Raw genomic sequence first — 23,148 nt, 5'->3', positions numbered from 1 at the left:
GGCAAAACCGCCCCGAAAGGCGGTAAGAGCCGCTGTTAAAAACCATGAAGACTCTGTTTCGGGAAACGACTCCGCCCGATAAGCGTAGGGGTCCGCTTGCCGAGCTTGAAAACTAACTCTCAGACCTCGCATTTCATTGTGCCAATGGTTCTCGTAGATCCAGAACAGCCTAAGCGGTTGCATGCAATAAAGGCATAAATCGATAGTGGGGCTATTGGAAACTATGTGGATCGTGAATTGGTCTCTAGGATTAACCTCCCTCTCCGTCCTAAAACCAGCAAAGATGTCATCACCACAGTCGATGGAACTGAAATTGCCTCTGGACCGGTAACTCATTCCACTACTGAGGTGACTCTTATTGGTCCCGACGGCCATCGGGAGGCAGTTGTGTTTGATGTAATCAAGGCTCCACAGTTTCAGGTTATTCTTGGAATTCCTTGGTTAGAGACACATAATCCTCGAATTGATTGGCGAGCTAAGAGAATAACCTTCCTGGATTGTGCACAAACCTGCTACCCAGAAAACCTGAAGATTAATCTAGCATCTGTAACCTCTACCTCCATGCAACTACCTCCTGAAAACCAAGACTTTCAGGACGTCTTCCAAAAGGAACAGGCCAACATGTTACCTCCTCACAGATCGTACGATTGCCACATCGATCTGGTGCCCGGTGCACAACCCCCTTGTAGCAGGATTCATGCCCTTACCGAACCTGAGAACCTGCATTTGAGACAATATTTGGATCAATACCTAGCTAATGGTTTTATTCGCCCGTCAAAGTCCCCGGCATCCTCGGCTGCTTTGTTCTGCGTGCCCAAAAAAGAAGGCGACCTTAGAACTTGTATCGATTACCGCGCATTGAACCAGATAACGGTTAAAAACAGTTATCCTCTGCCTCTGATCCCTGAACTCCTTGACCAGGTGAAGGACGCTTGCATATACACCAAGTTAGATCTCCGGGGGGCTTATCATCTGGTACGAGTTAAAGAAGGCGACAAATGGAAAACTGCCTTCCGTACTAAATACGCATTATTCGAGTACCAGGTGATGCCTTTCGGATTGTGTAACGCGCCGGCTGCCTTCCAATACTTCATGAATGATGTCCTTCGGGAACTCATCGATGTTTGTGTAGACGTATATATCGATGACATTCTGGTGTACTCCTCTTCGGAATCTGATCACAGAAAACACGTCAGGGCAGTTCTTGAAAAACTGCGCCAACACAAACTATTTGCTAAATTGGAGAAATGTGTTTTCCATACCACAGAAGTCGAGTTTCTAGGTTTCATCCTGACACCCAAAGGAGTCCGAATGGACTCAAGAAAAGTGGATGCCATCCTCAAATGGCCATCACCTAGCTCTGTAAAAGGGGTTCAAAGCATGCTCGGCTTTGCCAATTTCTATCGCAGGTTTATCCTGGAATTTTCACGCGTTGTACAACCCATTACTGCACTCTTGAGGAAAAATAAACGTTTTGAATGGTCTGAAGAAGCCGAGCAGGCCTTTCAGGATTTAAAAGCTAAGTTTACCTCTGCACCTATATTGAAACACCCACGTCCAGATCTCCCTTATGTCGTCGAGACTGACGCATCCAGCCTAGCCATGGGAGCTGTCCTTTCTCAAAGAGATCCCGAAACCAACCAACTGCATCCCGTAGCATTTTGGTCCAGAAAATTCTCGCCACCCGAGGTTAATTATGCGATCACTGACAAAGAACTGTTAGCCATTAAGTCCGCTTTTAAAGCCTGGCGGCATTTTCTGCTTGGTGCTCGACATACCATCACAGTGATCACAGTGATCACTGATCACCGGAATTTACAGTATTTGAAAACCGCCAAGGCCCAGTCATCACGGCAGCTCCGATGGGCTTTGTTTTTCGCTGAATTTGATTTCGTGATTACCTATCGACCTGGCTGCAAGAATGGCAAAGCAGACGCTTTATCCCGAATTGGAATGGGAGAATCTGATACAAACTCAGAACCAGTACCAATAATTCCCGAACAGAGGATTCTCGGCATGACTTTGTTACAGACGCTTGAAGACATTCAAGCCAGAGTGAAACAACTCCTGGACCCTAAAACCTTACAGGATTGGATACAAAAGGGATCAGACTTTACCATAGATAATGGTTTACCTTATTTCCAAGGACGCTTATTCCTGCCACATAAGGAATTACACAAACTGGTTATTTCCGGTTATCATGATACATTAATAGAGGGACACCCCGGTATTGCCAAGACAGAGGAAAAGGTGAAACGACAATTCTGGTGGCCCTCTTGGCGAAAAGATGTTAAATCTTTTGTGATGTCCTGTGGTGTTTGCACCCAAAATAAAGGTCAAAAGAAAAAACCAGCCGGTCTCCTTCAACCTTTAGACATACCGCCAGCACCCTGGCACACCCTATCAATGGATTTTATTACGGACCTGCCTCCTTGTTCGTGGTACAATACTATTCTGGTAATTGTGGATTTGTTTTCCAAAATGGCCCACTTTACTCCTTTGAAAGGTTTACCTTCAGCTTCTGTCCTAGCCAAAGAATTCCTGGAAAATATTGTTCGGCTACATGGATTCCCATCTATACTAATCTCTGACCGGGGAAGCCAATTCATTTCCCACTTCTGGCGCAAATGTTGTCAAATGGCGCAGATCGACGTAAGATTATCGACCAGTCACCACCCTCAGACCGTTGGTCAGACCGAGAGGACAAATCAGACCCTTGAGCAGTACTTACAGTGTATGTTACAGCAATCTGAAAGCAACTGGAAAGACATTCTTTGGATAGTCGAATACGCATATAATAATTCGGTACACTCCGGAACTGGCCATAGTCCTTTTTATACTTTGTTTGGGCATCACCCTCGAACCGCAAACCTCGACTCACCTCAGAACCTCGGAATGCCTGCAGTAGAACATCTGCATTCTACAATTACCCAAGCCTTCAAAGAGGCAACTACGCATTTACAACAAGCCAAGAGAAAATACAAGGAGAATGCTGACCTACATCGGAGTGAAGCACCTCCGTATCAGATTGGAGATCAAGTGTGGTTAGCTACCAGACATTTACCGCTCAAAGGGCCTCGAACTTTTAACCCAAAATATCTGGGACCTTATTCTATTACGGCAATAATTAACCCAGTGGCTGTTAAACTTGATTTACCAGCTAATATGCAAATTCACCCTGTTTTTCATGTGTCACTTCTGAAACCAGTGGTACCTGGAACCCGACTACTCAAACCTCCAGAACCTATTCTAATAGATGGGGAGCCCGAATTCGAAGTGAAGAACATTTTAGACTCAAAAATGTTTAGTTCAAAATTTTTCTACCTAATTGATTGGAAGGGGTACGGACCTCAGGAGAGGTCGTGGGAACCCAGTGACCATGTGCATGCACCTCGATTAGTCAGGAAATTCCACCGACTCTTCCCAGACAAACCAAGACCCCTGGAGGGAACAACCATGGGAGGGGCCTTGGGGGGGAGTGCTGTCATGATGCCCGCTCCCGGGGAGCCGGTTCAGGCCCTGCGTCTCCGAAAGCGGACATCCAATCCCCAGAGAAGGACCCAGCAACCCCATATAGGGGCCCTTTGGACATTGTCCTGGTGCCTATGGCGCCAGGCTCATAAAAGACATCAGTCCAGGTGCCATAGGCGCCAGGCTCATTATGGGAGTGCTTGGGTGCACTTACCTGATGCTGCAGGATCCCGGGCTCCTTGAGGCCTGAAAGGAACTACTTTATCTGTGGGACTAATTTACCACCCGGGCGTGGTCGGGGAAGGATACATACCTGATTGGAGGAAGGATACATACCTGGAACTTCTTCCAAGGCTATTTAAACCCCACCCGAACAGCCACACGTGCTTCGCGTTGTTCTGCATCTAGCAGCTGGACGCTCACCGTGTCTGCTCCTGCATCCTGACTTCTGCCACGCCTGCCAGCATCCTGGATCACCTGCAAAGGAAGAGAAGAATAGAACAGAAGAAGGAAAAGTCCTTACCTGCTAAATCCGCATCCCGGAGACTTCTCGCCGACAATCCTGAAAAGGAAGACTTTTATTTAAAAGCACATCGCGTCGATCGCTGCAGTGCCGCATTCCACTCACCTTTACAGGGCGCTTCCATGTTCAGCAGCGATCATCCGGATTCGCAGTCACGCCCCAGCGCCTAGGGAGAAAAAGACAAGGACAAAAGGTAAGAGAGAGAAGGGAATAAGGAAAGCTAAATCTCCATGTTAAGACTTACCAGTTGGTTCATTCCCTCTTCATTTCGGGTCCGCGCTGCATCCTGGCATTTCCGGACCCCAGCCCCTAAGGGGAAAAAAGAGACATCAGCGTTCATGAGCGAATGAAAGACATTACCAAAACGCTCATTAAAGACTTACCTGATTTCTACGAGGATTTCACCTCTCATCTCGGGTCGGTGCCTTTTCCCCGGCATTCCGTACCCCGGCCCCTATGGGGAAAAAGACACTAGCATTAGCGCATTAATGCATGGATACAAGGGGAATCTCTCATCAAAAAACTTACCTGGAAGCCAAGCAAGTTTGGTTCTCACCAATCCGAAAATCCAGTGAAGTAACTGGATACCAACGCGCCCATGCATCAGAAGCAGGATGGAGAGCTCGTCCTTCCAGACCCTAAGAAGGGTACCTCTGCGAGCCTGACAGTCAAGATTTGGGGGCCCGGTCCAGTCCGTCTTCCGAACCCTGCGCATCACCTTAGAAGAGGTCACAGCAGCGCAAACCAGGCCAGCGCCTCCGTGGGAGTCAGGTGAGCGTCACACCTTCTTAGCAAGCGTGGCTCATTCAGGTACTCAAGTTTTATCATACAAGATACATTTGGCAGCCCTTGGCATCTTTCTCTCTAATAAGGACAGACTGGTATCCTTTTCTATTCCAATAATTAAACAGCAATTCTGAGGACTTTCCCATCTGTTCCCACGTATGTGATGTACTATCCTGAAGTGGGATCTTAATGTTGTGTTGACTGCTTTCGAACACAAACCTTTGTTTAGTCTAGTTTTTTCATGGAAAGTGGCTTTTCTTCTAGACATTACTTCAGCTTGCCAAGTCAGTGAATTGTAATCATTATCAGCCAAGGAACCTTACCTGTCCTTTTTTTAGGCAAGGCAGGGCTATAAATCCCCCTCCTTGTTACTGAAGGTAATCTCAGATTTTCACATACACCAAGAAATCTTTCCACCGGGATAGAGTCGTGATGGATGTAGGTGTAAGGAAAAGTTACTCACTGTCATGACTACTGTACTCCTAGTCCAAAGTCCCCCATTCCTCTATATGCCCGCCCTCCAGCCCCCTAATGTTCAGTCAGTCCCCACCCCCGGTCCTCTCAGCGGTTCTGGGACTGAGGATAATGAGCGTGGGAGGCAGAGACTTGTGCATGGCTGCGCTACGCGCACACAGCCTTTCTCAGTTTATCAAATTCTTAAAGAGGAAGTGTGATCAGGCTTGTTAGAGCTCTGGTCCCCTCCACGCTTGGACTCCCAAAAGTATGGCAGAAAGGGGACTTTGGACTAGGAGTACAGTAGTCATAAGTGTGAGTAACTTTCCTTTTCACACAACAAATCCCTTCCTAATAGATTACACTGGGGGAGCGCTCTCATTAGAACAACATTCTCTTCAGAAGTTCGGCCATTAGAACCTGTAAGCATTTCAATTACTGGCCTGTTGGAAATGCCTACTGCCCACACTGTTTCAGGCGATAACGGCACTGCTCTACTGAACACCCGTGAAGACCTGCTCTCACATCTTGACACCAACACTCCTGTGTCCTCATTCTTCTTTGCCACTCCTCTGCCTTTGACATGGTAAACCACAACATCCTGATCGCACATCTTTGTGACACTCTGGGAATCACAGGCCAGGCGCTGGCATGGTTAACCTCCTTCCTTTCCGACCGCCCATCTCAGGGGTAACTTGGGTCCTTTCTCTTTACTATCACTCTTACTATCACTCTTTCAACCTGTGGCGTTCCCAAGGGTTCTAACCTATCACCCTGTTTTTTTCAATGTTTACATGGCTGCCCTTGCACGTGTGATTGCCACTTTCATCTCTAACTTCCAGTGTTATGCGGATGACACGCAACTCTCCTTCAGGCTACCCTCAGCCACTTCCTCTACCTCGCTCACATCTGACTGTCTGCAATTCAGTCATGGTGTGCTGCAAACTATCTCTGCCTCAACGCCAGTAAGACTGAGATTGTTTGCATTGGGACTCCTGCTCCCACTTTCCCACTCTCACTCTGGCCGGACACACTTGACCCTGCACCCGCACCCACCTGTGAGGCAAAAAACCTTGGGGTCATCTTCGAATCCACTAGCTCCTTCTCCATTCACATTTCGGACATTTCTAAAAAAAAATCCATCTACCAGCTGCACCTCCTCAGAGGTACTCTTACTTTTCTTACCTTCCCCCAGCGGCTCACAGTCTCCAGAGCCCTGGTTCTCTCAAGAATGGACTACTGCAACAGCCTCTTTCTCAACCTCCCTGCCTTGGTTTTGCGCCCTTTGCAACTCATCCAGAACAGAACTGCAAGACTTATCCTTGACCTCAAGCTAAGGGACCGCATCTCTCCGGTGCTGAAATCCCTCCACTGGCTCCCTGTGGATGCAAGGATCAAGTTAAAGACCCTCTGCATTGTCCACAAGGCTTTCTGGGGTCTGGGACCTATCTATCTGGAACTATGCCTACCTAAATACTGTCCTTCTCGAGCCCTCCGCTCATCTACCTCCAACCTTCTGCGAGTGAGCCAGTTCTCCAAGCAGAGATTTGGAGGGAGATCTTTATCCTCAGCAGGGGCCTTCCTCTGGAATAGCCTCCCTGCCGTCCTCAGTCTTGAGCCTGATCGCCTTAAGTTCTGGAAACTCCTTAAGACATTCATCTTCTCTTCCTTCTCTCTCTGCTCTATCCCTCTCTCCCTCCTTTTCAACACAGCTTGCTGACTGGCCGCCGGGTGTACCTCTGAGTCTCACAGGTCCCTGGCACCCTCGTCAGTCCTCTTGCACTTGCCTCTGGGCCTGCACTTGCCTCATCATTACTGCACTTGGTCAATGACCCCTGAGAGTGGCATCTCTCAGCACTTACCCAAGTTTCTGACTGACTGGGCACACTTGGGAATCCCCCTCCTGCGCTTGTTCCCCCCTCCCCTCTCCTGTACCGTCTGTGCACTTGCACGATCTGAATGTTACAAATAAACATTACCATAACATCCTCCATTATGTTATTGATCTTTCATTGCAGAGCGGTTCACCCTTGGACCTATTAAAAATTGCACCTCCTCACCATTCATTTTATACCTTCCACAGGGACCCCCTTCATTTGCCAGTACCAATGCTTACAACATGACATTCTGGTGCATGTTAAGAATCACTTTGGTTGTCAGGTTTGGAAGGGAAGGAGCAGAGGGATCTGTATAGTTCATCCCCCTCTAGCTTGGAGTTGAGGCCAGTTTGGGTACTCGTACTTCCAATGCCCCTCCTGTTTGCAACATATTGCTCACAAGTCCATTTAAATTGCCTAGTTGGCCAGCACTACAACCTCAACTGCCTCTCCCTGGACCTGGACACCCAGCTCCCATACTATCAAACGGTGTCCTCACCTACACCAATGTTTTCTGCTGTTGTTGTAAATGCTCTACCCTCTCTGGCCACGCTCTTTTGCTCTTGACGTGGAACGCTGTTTGCTTGGAGGATGCTGGCCTGCGTCTAGATGGGAGGGTATGGAGGAGGAGATGTTTTATATAATTTATCAACCTCTACTAATGTGTTAATTTCTTATCTGCTATTAATTGTGTGCTGACCTCCTATAAACAATGGTACTGTCATTTGAGTGCTTAGGAAAAGGAAATACACAATGAAATATTTCTGGGACATGTTACCAACAAACTAGACATTAAAGTTTCAAAACGGTGGCAGCACAGCATAATATGGCATGGTAGGGTCACAGCTAAGCATCCCCTGTTTCTTGTAATAGCTGCTGATTGCCTAAATTAGATTTCACCCTCCTACCCAGGCTCACGACCCAACCCACCTTTCCTGCAGTCTACCCTCAACACTACTATGTAATTTATAAATATGTAAATACTAGCATCACAATCTCAATGGAAAAATATTGTAAAATCTGCAGTCCTTGTACCTGGTATATGTTTCTGCTCTCACCCATTCACCGCTGATGCATGTCATTCAATCAAACAATGCTCTTATGTAAATGCACCGTACCACAGGTCTGTCTGCCTCTGCTCTCTGTTATTGCTTACTTTGTATGTCATTTCTGGTTGAAAGGACACCCTGTTAAAGTACAAATGTCCCATGCCAGATACAAGTGTTTGAAAGGTACTTAATGTGTGCAAATATAATTGGTGCCCTGTTTCACCTTCGCCTCCCTTGCACTATGCTTTCCAAACAAGGTTGTGAGTGAGCATCACAGTGTTGCGATAGCCCTCCACTGAGGATCCCTTCAATGGACCAATGCTCTGGAAGTTGAGGTGGAGTCTCTCATTACTGGCAGATTCAGTATTATCAGTAGAATCAGAAAGTATGGTTAATAACATGAACTTGGATCAGTGCTTTAAGTGGGCTGCTCAATCGAGGGGGAGCTACTGGTAGGGGGCGTGGCCTAAGTATGAGTTTACTTGGGCCATGCCCCCTAATGAGAGCACCCCTGCACCAAAGTGTGACACCAGCTCGCCCCAGCTCTCACGCGCAGCAGGCAACCCTTTCATTCAAGGAGCTTCGTGGTTGATGGGTAGCCTGCGGACCCCCGCAGGCAACCCTTTAACCAGGCAGTTCCTTGAGTGAAAGGGCTTCATGATGTGTGATATCTCTGTACTCAAGATACAAGAGGAGGGCTGGAGTCCCTGGCTATTCTTTTGTTTCTAAGTAAAGAGTCCTCACTCAGCATAAAGCCCTGTAACCGCGCAGTTAAAAGGCTTCATGCTGCGTGATGAGTCTTTACTCAGAAACAAAAGGAGAGCCGGGCACTCCAGGCCTCCTCCTGTTTCTGAGTATAGAGGCATCAGGCAGCCTGTTTAGCCTTAGGCTATACGGTTAATAGGCTGACTGCAGGTGTTCGTACTTCGGGGTTAGAAAATAGAAGTGCGATGCCTTTTTGTTTTTCCAATCCAAAGTGCTGACTGCTACCGGTAGCCCTTTAACTGTGCAGCACTTCGGCTACACGGACTGCCTGAGGTGTAAGTGTGGCAGGGCTAGTCTGGGGCAAGCCCAGGCAGGGCCCTAGCTCAGGAGAAGTCTTGGGAGATTGTCGTGGCTCGGCCACGGTTAGCACCGGCCCCCTTAAAGCCCTGACTTGGATGTAACATGTTCTTTGTTGCCCGTTGCACAATAAAAGGTATATGTATTTATTTCCAACAGAACTTTTATGAGAAACCTGCTTTTGACTACCCTATGAACCAGCTCAGCGTGTGGCTGATGGTGGCCAATGAAGGAATGAGTAAAAATGAAAGTTTCTGCGGTGCTACGCCCTCTGCTATGCTGTTCGGTAAATCGGAAGGGGATCGCTTTGCAGTGACACGGGACCTGACTTTGAAACCCGGATATATTCTGCAGTTCAAGGTACATTTTTCAATTTGATTTTTCGTGCCATGTTTAACTTTCTCAATGTGGAGTATATCCTCGAGTCTGCTAGGGTGTAAAGTGCACTATTGAAGCTTTCCCACGCACTCCGGGGTCTAACGCTTGCCTACCACATGCATTGGGATGTCATTTGAGGATCTCAAGGGGTCGCAAAAGCGACCCCTCAGGTCTCCCTTGCTACCCCTAAACATTTTATTTTTATTTGAAGCTCCTGGGCTGTAGCCAGCACCATGTCCCTCATTGTTTCTAGAGTGGCTGGCTTTCTTGTTCAGGCCTCTTAAAATAAACAGGGTTCCACAAGTGTGACACTTTGAGCAGTGACCCTAAATAAGAAAGAATGGGAATAACAAACGATTTGTCTTTCTGGAATTCTATACAATAATTGCTAGTCTCATTAAAGGTTTATTTCAGGCACCCTTCAGGAGGTGAGAGTCACCGATTTAGTCTGTTCTTAAACACCTCAAATTCACAATGTAGACAACAAATTCCAAAAACCATTTAGAGTAGAATAAGCATCCATTTTGCACAATACATTTTGCTTTTCGCAAGTTGCAATTACAGCAGGTTTTTTTCTGCTGTTGTCTGTTATGATCATCACAAGACTTTCCATCTCAGTGTCCTTGGTCACTTGCTTGAAAACTTCCTTGTGCCTAAAAGCTTGTGTACAGTGTAGAAATGTTTGGCCATAGCACATAAAGTGGCTTTGATTTCATTGTGCCACAATGAATGCTTTGGTGTAATGTGTCTATCTTTCCCATCTCCCTGGCATGCTCTCCAGGATGTTTGTTTGCATGTCCAGAGTGCGGGATGCTGTGTGAGTGGGCTGCTTTCCCTGCACTACTTTAAATTCTTTGATACACAGTTATGAACCCTCCCAATGGCATGTATTTTGCCACCCTTTGAAGCCTGAAAAGTAGATCCACCCAGGCTTGACATGTGGTCAACTTTGCACCAGACATAAAGATGAACTGGCCTGCTGTTAAATCTCAGTTACTAGTTTAATGGTATCAACTACAGAGTGTAATTTGCTTTCTGACTTTGAGAACATTCTGACATGTAATTGCTCATTTTGCTATAGCCGGTAAGATAGCAATAGCTGGTAGCATAACTCAGTGGGTTGAACGATCGCTGCTGCAACGTGTGTGTGATCTGCAGATTGCAGGTTTGAATCCTGGCAAGGCCAACTGAGCCTTTCATCCTTCTGAGGATGATAAATGAGTACCAACACAGGTTGGGTGATATTGTAGGTATATTTGTTCTATATAAAGCGCTTAAGCATAAGTGCTATATAATAACACATTATCATTTTGCTTTGGACATCTGCTTGCATTCACAGTAATTTGGTAATACGGGCCTATACACACTGATATTACAATACATATGGTGATCCATTCTTGTTTGAAATGTATATTACATTACAGTGATATAGTAACCATATTTTTTGTAGTGTAATGAGGGACAACGCTATGTGATGCCACTTCCTGTTTTGTCAAGTGGTGAAAGATCGGGTTCTAGGGCTTCCTGTGATATCACTTCGGGGTGGGGTCAAATGACATCACTTCCTGTGATATCATCAAAGGTCAAGGGTTGTGTGATGTCACCTCAGCTACCCACAGCATTTTGGTGAAATGACGTCCCTGAAATGTGTACAAAAATGTGGTGATTTTCCATCAGTCATTTGGGCAGTCTAAACCCTTGCAAAATTCCTGAATCGGGAGGTGGGCCGGGGGCGATATTGAACAAGACATTTTTGGTGAGCTCTGCGAGACACTAGATGCAGGAATTCTCTGGTTGTGTAATGCCCGTTGTACTACAGGACAAGTCTTTGGCATCCCAATTTTTGTTTTTATTGCATACTGGATGCTGGGCCTGAGTAAAATGAATGACCACGCTACTTCATGTTGTCTTTATTAAGTATGTCATGTTACATCAACATGCTCTTATACTGAGCCCCGGTGGTGGTACTCTCAGTCTGAAGTTGTACCCATGCTCAGCTCCATTTTTTACAATCTACAAAAGAAATAATTCCCAAGGGTCTGCATGCACATGAAGTCAGAGCCAAGGCGACAGCTGTTGCTTTCCAAATAAACATCCAATGGGATGTCATCAGTAATGCAGCAACTTGGTCTTCGCCCTCTGCCTTTTGCAAGCACTACTCTCTGAACACTAGAGTCAGAACTGATGCCAAGTTTGGCCAGGCAGTACTACAGAACCTGTTTTTCATAAGTCTGTTGCCAGCCTCTCAAGGGGATTAGTGCCATTTAATCTTCAATAAGTATGGGGGAAAGCAGATGGGACTGTAGTGAGTTTTGTACTCTTGGTACAAAGTCCCCTTTCCTCCATGCGCCCCACGCCCGGTGTCGCCCAGTAACAAGATGATAGTCAGGGTTCCCATCCAGCGGATTCATGGACTGACTGATGTTGCCAGTAGGAGGACTCAGTGGGGCTAACGTTCTGTTGCCTACTCGCAACACACATATCTTAAAGGGAAAGTTTTACTTTGTGCTTTGATAAAATGTTCCGTTCCCGTCCCCATGCGACAGACTCCCATAAGTATGGAGGAAAGGGGACTATGGACTAAGAGTTGTGAAGATTCGCCAGGTATCATCGCTTCTCTTCAAGCGGGAGCCCTTTCCCATGAGGCTAGGGAGGTGCGCCGCTACCCAATAGTCCCCCTAGGGATGTTTTAATGTGGGGGGCCTCATTGCAGGGACTCCCTCTCTGGGGATAAGGACAACCACCTTGGGTACAACAGATTTGTATAACATCACACACCCACATGCCTTAGCCCCCTCCTCTATATCAAACCACTATTTTGAAAGTAAATCCACATATTTCTGTAGTTCCAGGGGTACAACTAAGACAGAAAGTACTAGCACGAAGAAGAGCATAGAAAACATGAGGATTACTGACTGTCCCAGTACTGACACAAGGTGGCTCAAAGGAAGCATGAGGAATTCCCAGGAGCTATTGACAACAGGTGTTGATGTTACTCTGGATCGGCGTAAGCCCCATAAAATAGAAAGAAAAGAAGGACTTGACGTCTCCTCCTTCCCTCCACGTCAGAGAACCCAGGAATTTCGAAGTCTAGACTCGACCCAAAGAGAAGGGCCTGGAGAGGATGCCGGCGAGTGGCAGATGGAGTCCGTGATAGGTCCTGTGTCGGCATGCCCGAGCCCAGCAGGAAGCAAGTGAAGCAGTGGCACTACCTCCAGGAGGAGGTGTGGACCACAGGGTCCCCAAACGGTGGCAAGACTGCAAGGGGCCACAACACGCAGAGCTGCCGCAGAAGCGGTGATGAAGCAGACTGCTGCAGGAAGCTGGAAGGAGAGCAATCCCAGTCCCTGAAGGGATCGGTGACGTGCGATCAAGTCTAAGAAAGTAACAGGATGCACGGGCAGGCTGGTAAGGATGTCGGGGGAGGAAAGAGGTCTCTGCTTCATGGCGGGGCAAGCATGAGGCCTAGTAGAAGGCTATCAAGGCTCTGGGACCAGATCAGACGGAAAGAGTGCATCTGAGGAAATCTTCCTCGTACCATTGGCAGGGATAAGGCCACTGGCCACAAAAGAAGGGTCTATAACCCTGATATAAGTAAGACTTTGTAGATCCAGTGAATGAATACCGAGATAAAACCCAAGTTGGAAAAGAACTCTCAAACACCAGGAGAAGAGAGCCATTCTCCTGGTCCAGAAGGTTGACTGTGCAAAGTGCTGGAAGTACCAGCCAGAGGAAGGGAGTCATCCCTCTGCCATTTGTTTACAAGAGGACATTTTGGGAACACTACCCGTATACTAGGAGAAGGGAGTCATTCTCCTGGAGAAGCAACTTTCTGTTAGATTGCTACAAGCTAGGGGAAGGGAGTCATTCCCCCTTGGCACCTTGTTGTAAGATAACATTTTGGGAATGCCACTCATATACCAGGAGAAGGAAGTCATTCTCCTGGAGAAGGAACTTGCTGTTGGTTTATATTAGTCTTTAGTTATGTAAGAGATAGAAGTAGGTTGTGACACGGGATGGCGGACTTTCATTTGGACAGACATTCTGACAGATCCTTTAGTTAGTTTGAGGCAGGGAAACCCCTCTTAGAGATAGGGATAGTGAGGATTTATTTTATATTAATAAATGTCTATAGCAACAAAAATGCCACCCTTGTGTCAGCTTCCTACTTCCACACCCTTACAGAGTACAAAAGTAACAACTGTGAGTAACTTCTTTGGGGCAGGAGGATGTGGTAGCCGGACCTTCTAGACATGGCCATCTGCCCACCACACCATCTTCCCAGGGGGCTGGTCCTTCACCCGAGCCTACACGCACTCAACCTACATGCCTGGCTTCCGAAGGGCTATGGTACAAGGGTTGGGACCTTATGGAAGTTGTGACGAGGCGTTGCTTTCGGCCGGAAGCCCAGCAACAAAGGCTCTATACTGCTGCCATTAGAAGACATTCTGCAGCTGGCGCAGCACACAAGATGTGGATCCTTCCTTATGTGACACCTCAAAAGTGTTGTCCTTCCTCCATCGAGGGCTATTTAGCAGCACTTTTTCTTTGTAAGTGCACGCCAGAACAAGGGTCATAATTCTCGATCCCTCTGGTTTTGCAATTTTTAAAAGGCCTGACTAACACTTTCCCTCCGAAACCTTTCAATGTACCGGCATGGTATTTAAACCTAGTGTTAACCTTTCTCATGGCTACCCCGTTTCAGCCATTACATTTGTATCCTCTGAGGCTACTATCTTGGAAAACTGCCTTTTTGGTCTCCATCTCTTCTGCCTGGAGAGTATGCGAATTACGGGCCCTGTAATGTAAGCCACCTTTTACTGTATTTTCCAGCTGCATGGTGACTCTTAGTGTGTACCCCTCGTGTCAGAGCTCTACATGTCACAAACAATCTGTTTACCAGTCTTCTATCCTACTACACATCCATCCAGGGAGGAAGAAAGGCTGCATAGGCTCGACCCCAAGAGGGCTCTGAGTTTCTACATCACCAGGACAAGACAATTTAGGCTGGAAGACCAGCTAGTCATTGGATAAACAAGCCCAAAGGCGGGTAAAGGAATGATAAAGCAAACCATCTCTAGATGGATAGTGCTTTGTATGTTGGAATGTTACACCAGAGCGGGTAAGGAAAGCCCTGAAGGCTTCAGGGCACATTCCACTGGAGGTGTGGAAGCTACCTCTGCTCTTCAAAGAGGGGTACCTGTAAAGGTGATCTGTCAGGGCGCACGTGGACCTCCATACACACGTTTGCAAAACACTACTCCCTGGACACACTATCCGCAAATGATTCTCGTTTCGGCTGGGCTGTCCTCTAACAAGTGGTGGCATAGTAGCCATGGAGTTCGCTCCTCCCTTCGTCCCTAATGGGCTTACTGCTATGAGAGTCTCTAAGATGAATCCGTGGGAGGACACAATCCATTAGAAGAATAAATTACTTACCTCTGATAATGTTCTTTCAACTGGATGTTGCTACCACGGATTCCTCATCGCCCTCCCAGCCTACCCTGTGGTTATGGAGCTCTCTAATGTAAATTATAGGATAACTCTCCTTTAATGCTAACATATTTTTTGTCTCAAATCCCTAATGCGGCTGTGCAAGGGGAAAAAAGTAAAACTGGGGTCACGGGACACAGAGCACGCTATTTGTACCCGTATCGACATCACGTACGTTCACGGAGGCGTCAACTTGATGGCCCTCCATGCCGGCACGTATGACGCCTCCTGCTGGGAAACAGTTTCAGAGAGCTGCAAAGCAGGAAAATAAATATCTAAGATGAGGAATCCGTGGGAGGAACATCCAGTAGAAAGAACCTTACCAGGGGTATGTCATTTATTCTACTATAAGACAGGGAAGGAGCAGTGCATAGCTATCAAAGCATGGATAGAGTAATGGATGCCGATGCTAGAGAGGGTACTGAGGAGGTAGAGGGGTGATTGACAGTGTCAGTGGCTTCCAAGAGATCAGGATGGCAAATGAGGAGTGTTTCCAGCAATGAGCTTTAGTGAGACAGTTGGAGACATGAGCCAGGGCTATTTCCGTGAAGTGTCTGCTGATGAATCAGAATTAGAGGGGTTGCGGAGTTCATTGATCTCCAGATAAATGATGATACATATGCTCTGTCTCAAATAGGACAAAATTTAGCTGGTCTTAGTTGGCTCACTACCAATCCGCAGCTTCATTCTGGGTGCCGCTCAGAAGAATTAAACAGCGCACACAGACAATCCCATCTATTAAAAAAGATTGCTTTCTCTCAAAATGTAGCTAAATCATAATAACTATTCTTGATATTCTTCTCTAGCCTATTTAGATTTCCCTACTATGCAAGCTTCTCCTCAAGAACCGAAAAACCCTAAAAATAGAATTCACCCACAAAAGGTTAAAAAATAAATATGAAGAAGTGGCTCCATGAAAAGAGCATATAACTAAGATATGCCTGCACATATTAATCAGATTCTCTTCCCTCCCCACCCATGACTCCTATACTTGATTCTACCACACTTATACCGTGTGACTCGAAACTCCGCCGCAGGCCACATTCCGATGTTACCAGATAACCTTGACTCTGCCTACCTTAGCTCTGCAAAAGGTTACCAGATTTGATACAAGTCTTGTTTTATGTTTGTTATAATATGAATGATGTTCAAGTACAAGAATGGGTTACTCATGGTGCCTTAGCATTACTCACAGTATGTAACCCAAGTGTCAGCTCAAATATTGCATACTAACTATAGGTAGGCAGGCTACGAGGATATATAAACTCATCCCATGCTTCCTATTCTTTGTATGTCTCACAAGCACTTTGAAGAGCCACCATTGCAAGTTAACGCATTATAAAACTCAAATATTAATTTGCCCTCTGAGGATTTTCAGTAGGCAAATGTCATGCTCAGCGTATCCTACTTAAGCATTGCTGACATTACTCTACAAGTGGAAAGCAACATTGCAGCATCATTTACTTGACCTGCCAGGGATAATTGGTATAGACCTCTGTCTGGCGTTATTCATACATAACATTAGGGCAACAATATTCAGATAATTAGAATGCTAATCACACAATCTGCAACCGTTCAACATTTTCAGAGCTCCATGGGGCATAGACCTTTACAAATAATATGGTAATTCGCTACTATACAAAAATGGTTTCACTGAACACTTGTATAATCCTACACAACAATGGAAAGGTGGGGTATGTTGCAAACAATCTTGTATGTACTTCATAGTAATTGTGCACATGTAGATTTATAACATTTTCTTCAATTGCACAGACTATCATTGTGAGGCTTTAATTTGGATTTGATTTGCTTACAAGGTATTTTGGGTATACAAATATCCCAATTAGTGTTTTACTGCTACAGACCCTCACTTTTTTACAGAGCACTCATAAGGAACTCAAGGTGGCCACAGTAAAGACAGGCACAAGTGATCACAGTTCAAGGGTGTTTATTAAACTGTATGAATGGGTGACAAAAACACCTAATCTAAACCTATATCTAACATAGGAGCAAACTACGATAATCGAATAATAATAATACGGCAGTCCAAGTGGCGTCTTGTCAAATAAAAAGGGCCAACACCAAAAAAAAGGATTGCTAATCCTTACAGGTAAGTTACAAAATAGTGTGGGATAATGTTCACCAGAAAAGAAAGACGTGTTCACAAAATGATAAGTCAGGAAGGTATAGCTGCGGTCTCCCTTCCCCACGGTTTCGAGCACGGGATAAGACAGAACTTCTGAGCACCATACACAACTGGGCTTCTCCAGCATGAGGTTTCAGTTCCTTTCAGTGATATCAGGACCTTCGATGGCCAAGTCTCTTTCATACAAAGGGCCTCATTGCATGGATGGCGGTGGACCAAGGTGCTATTAGCACCTTGGTGCATGCCGGTAAAATACCGGCACCGCCTTGGTGGAAAGGGGAATTACCGCCCTATTCCAAGGTTGGTGGGGGGTAATTCCCCCTTCCCCCATTGCCCTTCCCCATTCCCATTTTTGCCCCATAGGGCATAATGGGAATGGGGAAGGTGCTAATTACGGCACCGCAAATTGCGGTACCGTAATTAGCTCCCTGGTCCCCTTGCGGGTTGGTTTTTAACGGATGCAAAAAGCAGGCGTTAAATTGCCCAACCCGCAAAGGGACCTCGTAGTAAGGCGGTAAGGGTTTACCGGTACCGGTAAAATACTGGTACCGGTAAACCCTTAACGCCTACCGTGTAATGAGGCCCAAAGTCTCTTACTTCCGAGGGCCTGAGTTGTAAGATGCTCATTTTACACTGATTTCTAAAGAATTGCAGTGGTTGTGAAGGGGAAATTGTCTTCCAAACTCTTTGTAGATGTTATCTCACTAACTGCGCACGCTCACAAAGTGGCTTACATCGTTGTTCAATTGCACACATGGAAAATAATATGCGCACAAAGGCTAATCATTTCCGCACTTGGGGAAATATAATTAGAGGGAGCATTGCTCACTACCCCTCCTAAACAAACTAGACCTGGCATACAAATCTTTCAACATCGACGCAATCACTATCCAGATAGCCATCAGTGTCAAAACCCTCCGGATATATCTAGACTCTACCCTATCACTATCCAGGCAAGTCAATGCCATTGCCTCATCAGCAGCCTACACCACAACATGTATCTATGCTTGTAGACCATTCCTCTCCTCGGAAAGTTGGCCCACTATTGCAAGAGCTTTGATAGGATCCAGATTGGACTACTGTAATGCAGTATTCGAAGGCACCCCTGCCGGTAACCTTAAGAAGCTTCAAATCATGCAGAGCAATGCTGTAAGGGCAGCTCTGAGCATTTCAAAACAAGAACACATCTAACCAGCCAGAAGAAATGCACACTGGCTACCAATCAAAGAGCGCATTCGCTTGAAAACATTGTCCATGACTCATAAATGTATCTCAAACTCTGCCCCAAGATACCTTGTGTCAAAATTCACTAATACCTCTGACACCAGACGTATCCGTTCGTCTCTCAACACCCCAAGATTCTGGCTTCAAAGAGTGGGGGGGGGGGGTCCAGGTCCCGTTTATTGTTGCCAAGAATTGGAACGCCTTCCTTGAGACTTGAACATTCCTATTGGGCATTCCGCAAGCAGCTTAAAACACTAGAGGTCCCAGAGGTGATCGATGCATCCTTCATTTCCTGTACATACCCCACAAGACTGTATCCTGCACCAGTTAAGCTTTGTTAATAATTGTTACTATGTCAAGTTAAATTAATGTTTGTAAGTAGCTCCTTGATGCCCCAGGGCTTAGTGTGCTCTATAAATGCTCAAATACAAAATAAATAAAATGATTCCAACTCATTCCAGAACCTTGGACTAGTGTGGATGAATGGGGGCAGCCCGGTTGCTGTCACGGTTTTTGGGTCAGCATTTGGCCTAGGTTAAAGAGTGTGGATCGGTAGTGAGCATGAGAGGTGCAAATTCCTTGATTGTTTGTGGTTCAAAGGGATTCATAAGAGCACAGCATGGATGGATTCCAATGGAATGGGTGCTCACTTGGCTGGAGTCGTGGAGGAGAACAAGTGATAGGAGTATGAAGTAGGGCTGAGGAGTGGTGGGGAGAAAGGGTTAATTGCTTTCTGGACAATTGGCTTAAAGCAACAATATTTATTTAAGAAATCTGAAGGTTATCTAGATTGCTGGACTACACTTTACTAGCAAACACCCAAGACTAAATGTCCCAGATTTTGCTATTGAATAGGAAGGAATACCAGTACACTAGAATCACTTTTTAGATAATATACTTTCTTTCATATCAGACCTTGCTTCTATCGTTGTTCAGATGGTCTGTATTCCTCATCTTGGATGTATTCCATCCAGCTTTAACTGCTTCGGAAAAGAATTTCAGCAGAGGGTGCCGTGCGTCGATGTCGTCAAGTCGATGGTCCCTCGAAGGCATCCGTCGAGGGTGACGTCATCGGGTATACAAGTAGCACGCGTGGCGCCCGTTGGCCTCAGTTCCGTTTTTCCACAGTACACGTTTCTTCGGAGATTCAGCGTGCCTCGAGTTCTGTGACGCAGTGAATATTACTGATATCTATCGATATGTCCTCGTCATCGATGCCGACTATGACCCTGCAATCGGGTTTCAAAAAGTGTAAATCTTGCGGTTTGAAAATGTCTATCACGGACCCGCACCGAGAATGTCTGTGGTGTCTCGGGGAAGGCCACGACATGGAGGCCTGTACGGAGTGTCAGGCGATGACGGGGAAGGCCTTGCGAGAGAGGAAGGGAAAACTACAGGTAGGTCGTAAATCCGACGAAAAGCATCTAGCGTCGAGTCAAGGTCCCGTGAGGAGAAGTTTCCTCGACGCGAAAGGCATCGGTCCAGGTCCCGAAGCGATTCCCATCGCTCGTCGTCTTCGACGAAAAAATCGAAGAAAAGACGCCCAGGTCCCCCTCCACCTCGTCCTCGGACGAATCCCCAAAAAGAATGAAATGCCCCACAAAACATTCTTCCTCCGAAGAGTGGGAAGCATTCAGAGTTAAAATGATGAGGTATTCGAAAAAGCGAAGCCTCAGTCTGCGCCTTCTTGGGAAGCTGGCCGGGAGCGCCATCGCTGCGACACTTGGGCGCCCTTGAGCCCGGGTGATGGAAGAAGGAAGGATCGAGAACCTTACATGACGCTGAGTGAGAAAGACCGCTTGAGTCGAGTCGACTGCTCAAGGTCACCGACGCTGTCCAAAACCCAACGCACCTCGAAAGGCAAATCTTTGATGAGCGCCTCGATGCCCTCGAAGCCGGCTCAGTCGACGACCACTATTCCGTCAACGCCTTTGTCGACGTCGGCCCCAAAGCCCTCGGCGCCAGAGGCTCCAGTTCAGCCAACTCAGCCAGAAAATGGGAGCGAGAAGTGTAATGCCTTCAGGGTCCACTAACACACCTCTCCCACCTCTCCCAGAAAAGGTTTTTAAACCTCTTCCTAGGAAGGAATTTTTCAAGTCCCTGACCTCAATTGTTGAGGAACAGGAGAGATCTGATGAGGAGAATGTACCTTTTGGACTGGAATATGGTACCCCAAATGTTCCAGAATGCCTGATTTCTGAAGAAAGCAGGATAAGGGACCTAGTGGAATCCTTACATAATGCAAGTGGCATTGATACATCTCCTGAAACAAACTTTGGCAGGCCAGAACCAGAAGAGTATGCCAGTCCCTCATACTGTCAACTAGTGACAAAAGTGGTCGATTATTTAGGATGGGCTAGACCACCAACCCAATTCATCCAGGATGATTTGACTGATATATTGGACCATGGTCTCACCAAAGATCCAATCCTACCCTTCCATGTAGCCTTGCAATATAGGGTGGCAAAAAATTGGGAGACTCTGGATTCTGTTCCTCCAGTGAATAAATCCCTTACTTCAAAATACCTCCCGCCAGTAGCGACCCCGGCTATCTGTCTAAACATCCCACTCCAGAAAGTCTGGTGGTACAGGCAGCTCAGCTTCCAATAAAATGGCGTACCCTTCTATCCCTCCGGACAGGGACGATATGCGTGTGGATGGCTGGGCACGCAAGGTATTTTCAGCTGGGAGTATGGCGTTAAAATCAGCCAACTCCACATAGTGCCTTGGCAAAGTTTTCGTACACTCTGTGGGAGTGCATTGCAATGGCGGCAGAGCACATACCATTAGAGGATGAAAGGGAAGGATTCCTAGCCATTGTTAGAGATGGAAAGGAGGCCATGCAGGAATCCCTTCAATGTGGATTCGACACTGCAGATAGTGTGAGCAGGTCCATGGGCACTAGCACGGTAATACGCAGATTTGCGTGGCTACGGAAGTCGGGTTTCGCAGCAGACGTACAGAACCGCCTTCTGAACATGCCCTTTGACGAGTCTCAACTTTTTGGCAGCAAGGCTGACGAGAGCCTTGAGAGGTTGCAGACCTCAAAAGCAGCTGCCAAGTCTTTAGGAGCTGCTATTAGGCAACCTCAGCCTTTGAGTGCACCAGGACAATCTTGGAGGGGAGGATCCTATCGTTACTACTCCTCACATGGAAAGGCGAGAGGAATGGCCAGTCAAAGGGGCCAGAAAAAGGCCCTCGTGGTAGACCAGGAAACATACAAAGCCAGCTCCAGCTGCAGCCTCTTTGCCATCAGCGGCCACAGCAACTGCCACAAAACCACTTTGAGGACTTGCATCACTAGACACCTGTGGGAGGCAGGCTGTCACAGCATCTGCAAGAATGGCGAGCCATTACTTCAGATGTTTGGGCTCTAGAAATAATATCCCAAGGTTACTGCCTTTCTTTTCTAACGCAACCTCAAGACAATCCACCAGGGAGACACCCTTTGAAATTTTCAGACCCGCTCCTACAGCAGGAAGTTCTAACCCTGCTGAGAGAAAGGTGCTATGGAGCCAGTACCTGTAGCGGAGAGGAACAAGGGATGGTGCTCCCCGTATTTTTTGATTCCCAAAAAGGACGGAGGACTGAGACCCATCTTGGACTTAAGAAACTTGAACAAGTTCCTCAGGAAGGACACGTTCAAGATGGTCACTCTTTCTCAGATCCTTCAGGCTCTTCAACTTCAGGATTGGTTGGTGTCATTGGACCTCCAGGATGCTTATTTATTTTCATGTGCCAATTCATCTCAAGCTCAGAAAATACCTGAGGTTCGTAGTTGGCGACTCACACTATCACTTTTGAGTCCTGCCATTCGGATTGACCTCCGCCCCGAGGGTCTTCACTAAGTTAATGGTAGTGGTGGCAGCAGACCTCAGGAGAGGGGGGATTCACGTCTACACCTACCTGGATGATTGGTTGATCAGGGCACGTTCTGCCGAACAAGCACTAGATCATCTGAAAGTCACCTGCCACTTCCTCCACAAACTGGGCTTCTCCTTCAATTTCAAGAAGTCACAAATGACGCCTTCCCAACAGCTCCAGTACATAGGGGCTGCATTAAACACATCCTTAGGAAAGAGCTCGCCTCCCAAGTCGAGGGCTCATGACATTCTTCAGATGATTTCCAAATTCCAAAATGCCCAAAATCTCCAGGCCTAAGACTTCTTAAGGTTACTCGGCTTCATGGCATCCTGCATCTTCCTAGTGCCAGTCACTGGTCTCCATCGGAGTCCAAACTACACATCAACCTTTTAGAGTTGAGAGCAATCAGACTAGCGCTGAAGGCTTTTCTACCATTTGTCAGGGGAAAACATTTCTTGATAATGACGGACAACACAGTGGCCATGCATTATCTAAACAAAAGAGGAGGTGTAGGATCACTACCTCTGTGCAGAGAGGCAATGCAGCTCTGGTATTGGGCAATTCAAGAAGGAGTCTCCTTAACGGCAGACACTCTGAGCAGGCAGAGCACAGTGTCCCACGAGTGGGAACTGGCTCAGGAAGTCATTCAAGAGATCTTTGCCCTTTGGGGAACCCCTCAAGTAGACCTATTTGCGACCGGAATCAACCGGAAGAATGCTCCTATTTCAAAATTCCTTTAGTAGTACAATTTTTAAAAGGATTCACCAATGTGTTTCCTCCTTATCCTTTCCAAGTATCATTTGGGATCTTAATCTGGTTCTA

At 46.7% G+C, this 23,148-nt stretch overlaps 1 protein-coding gene across 2 annotated transcripts in view; it reads left to right on the top strand.

The window, feature by feature from the left end:
• The window catches only part of RELN (reelin), a 2,335,047-nt gene that overhangs the window by 1,866,053 nt on the left and 445,846 nt on the right, over nucleotides 1-23,148 (top strand). For both annotated transcript variants that reach the window (XM_069628072.1, XM_069628071.1), the window contains exon 27: nucleotides 9,381-9,581. In XM_069628072.1, the coding sequence (XP_069484173.1) occupies nucleotides 9,381-9,581 (201 nt within the window). The remainder of the gene's footprint in view (nucleotides 1-9,380; nucleotides 9,582-23,148) is intronic.

The sequence above is a fragment of the Ambystoma mexicanum genome, chromosome 12, assembly GCF_040938575.1.
Source record: "Ambystoma mexicanum isolate Mex_15411 chromosome 12, UKY_AmexF1_1, whole genome shotgun sequence".
Taxonomy (NCBI): domain Eukaryota; kingdom Metazoa; phylum Chordata; class Amphibia; order Caudata; family Ambystomatidae; genus Ambystoma; species Ambystoma mexicanum.
The sequence above is the reverse complement of the archived record's forward strand: the minus strand, read 5'-3'. Positions and strand labels throughout refer to the sequence as shown.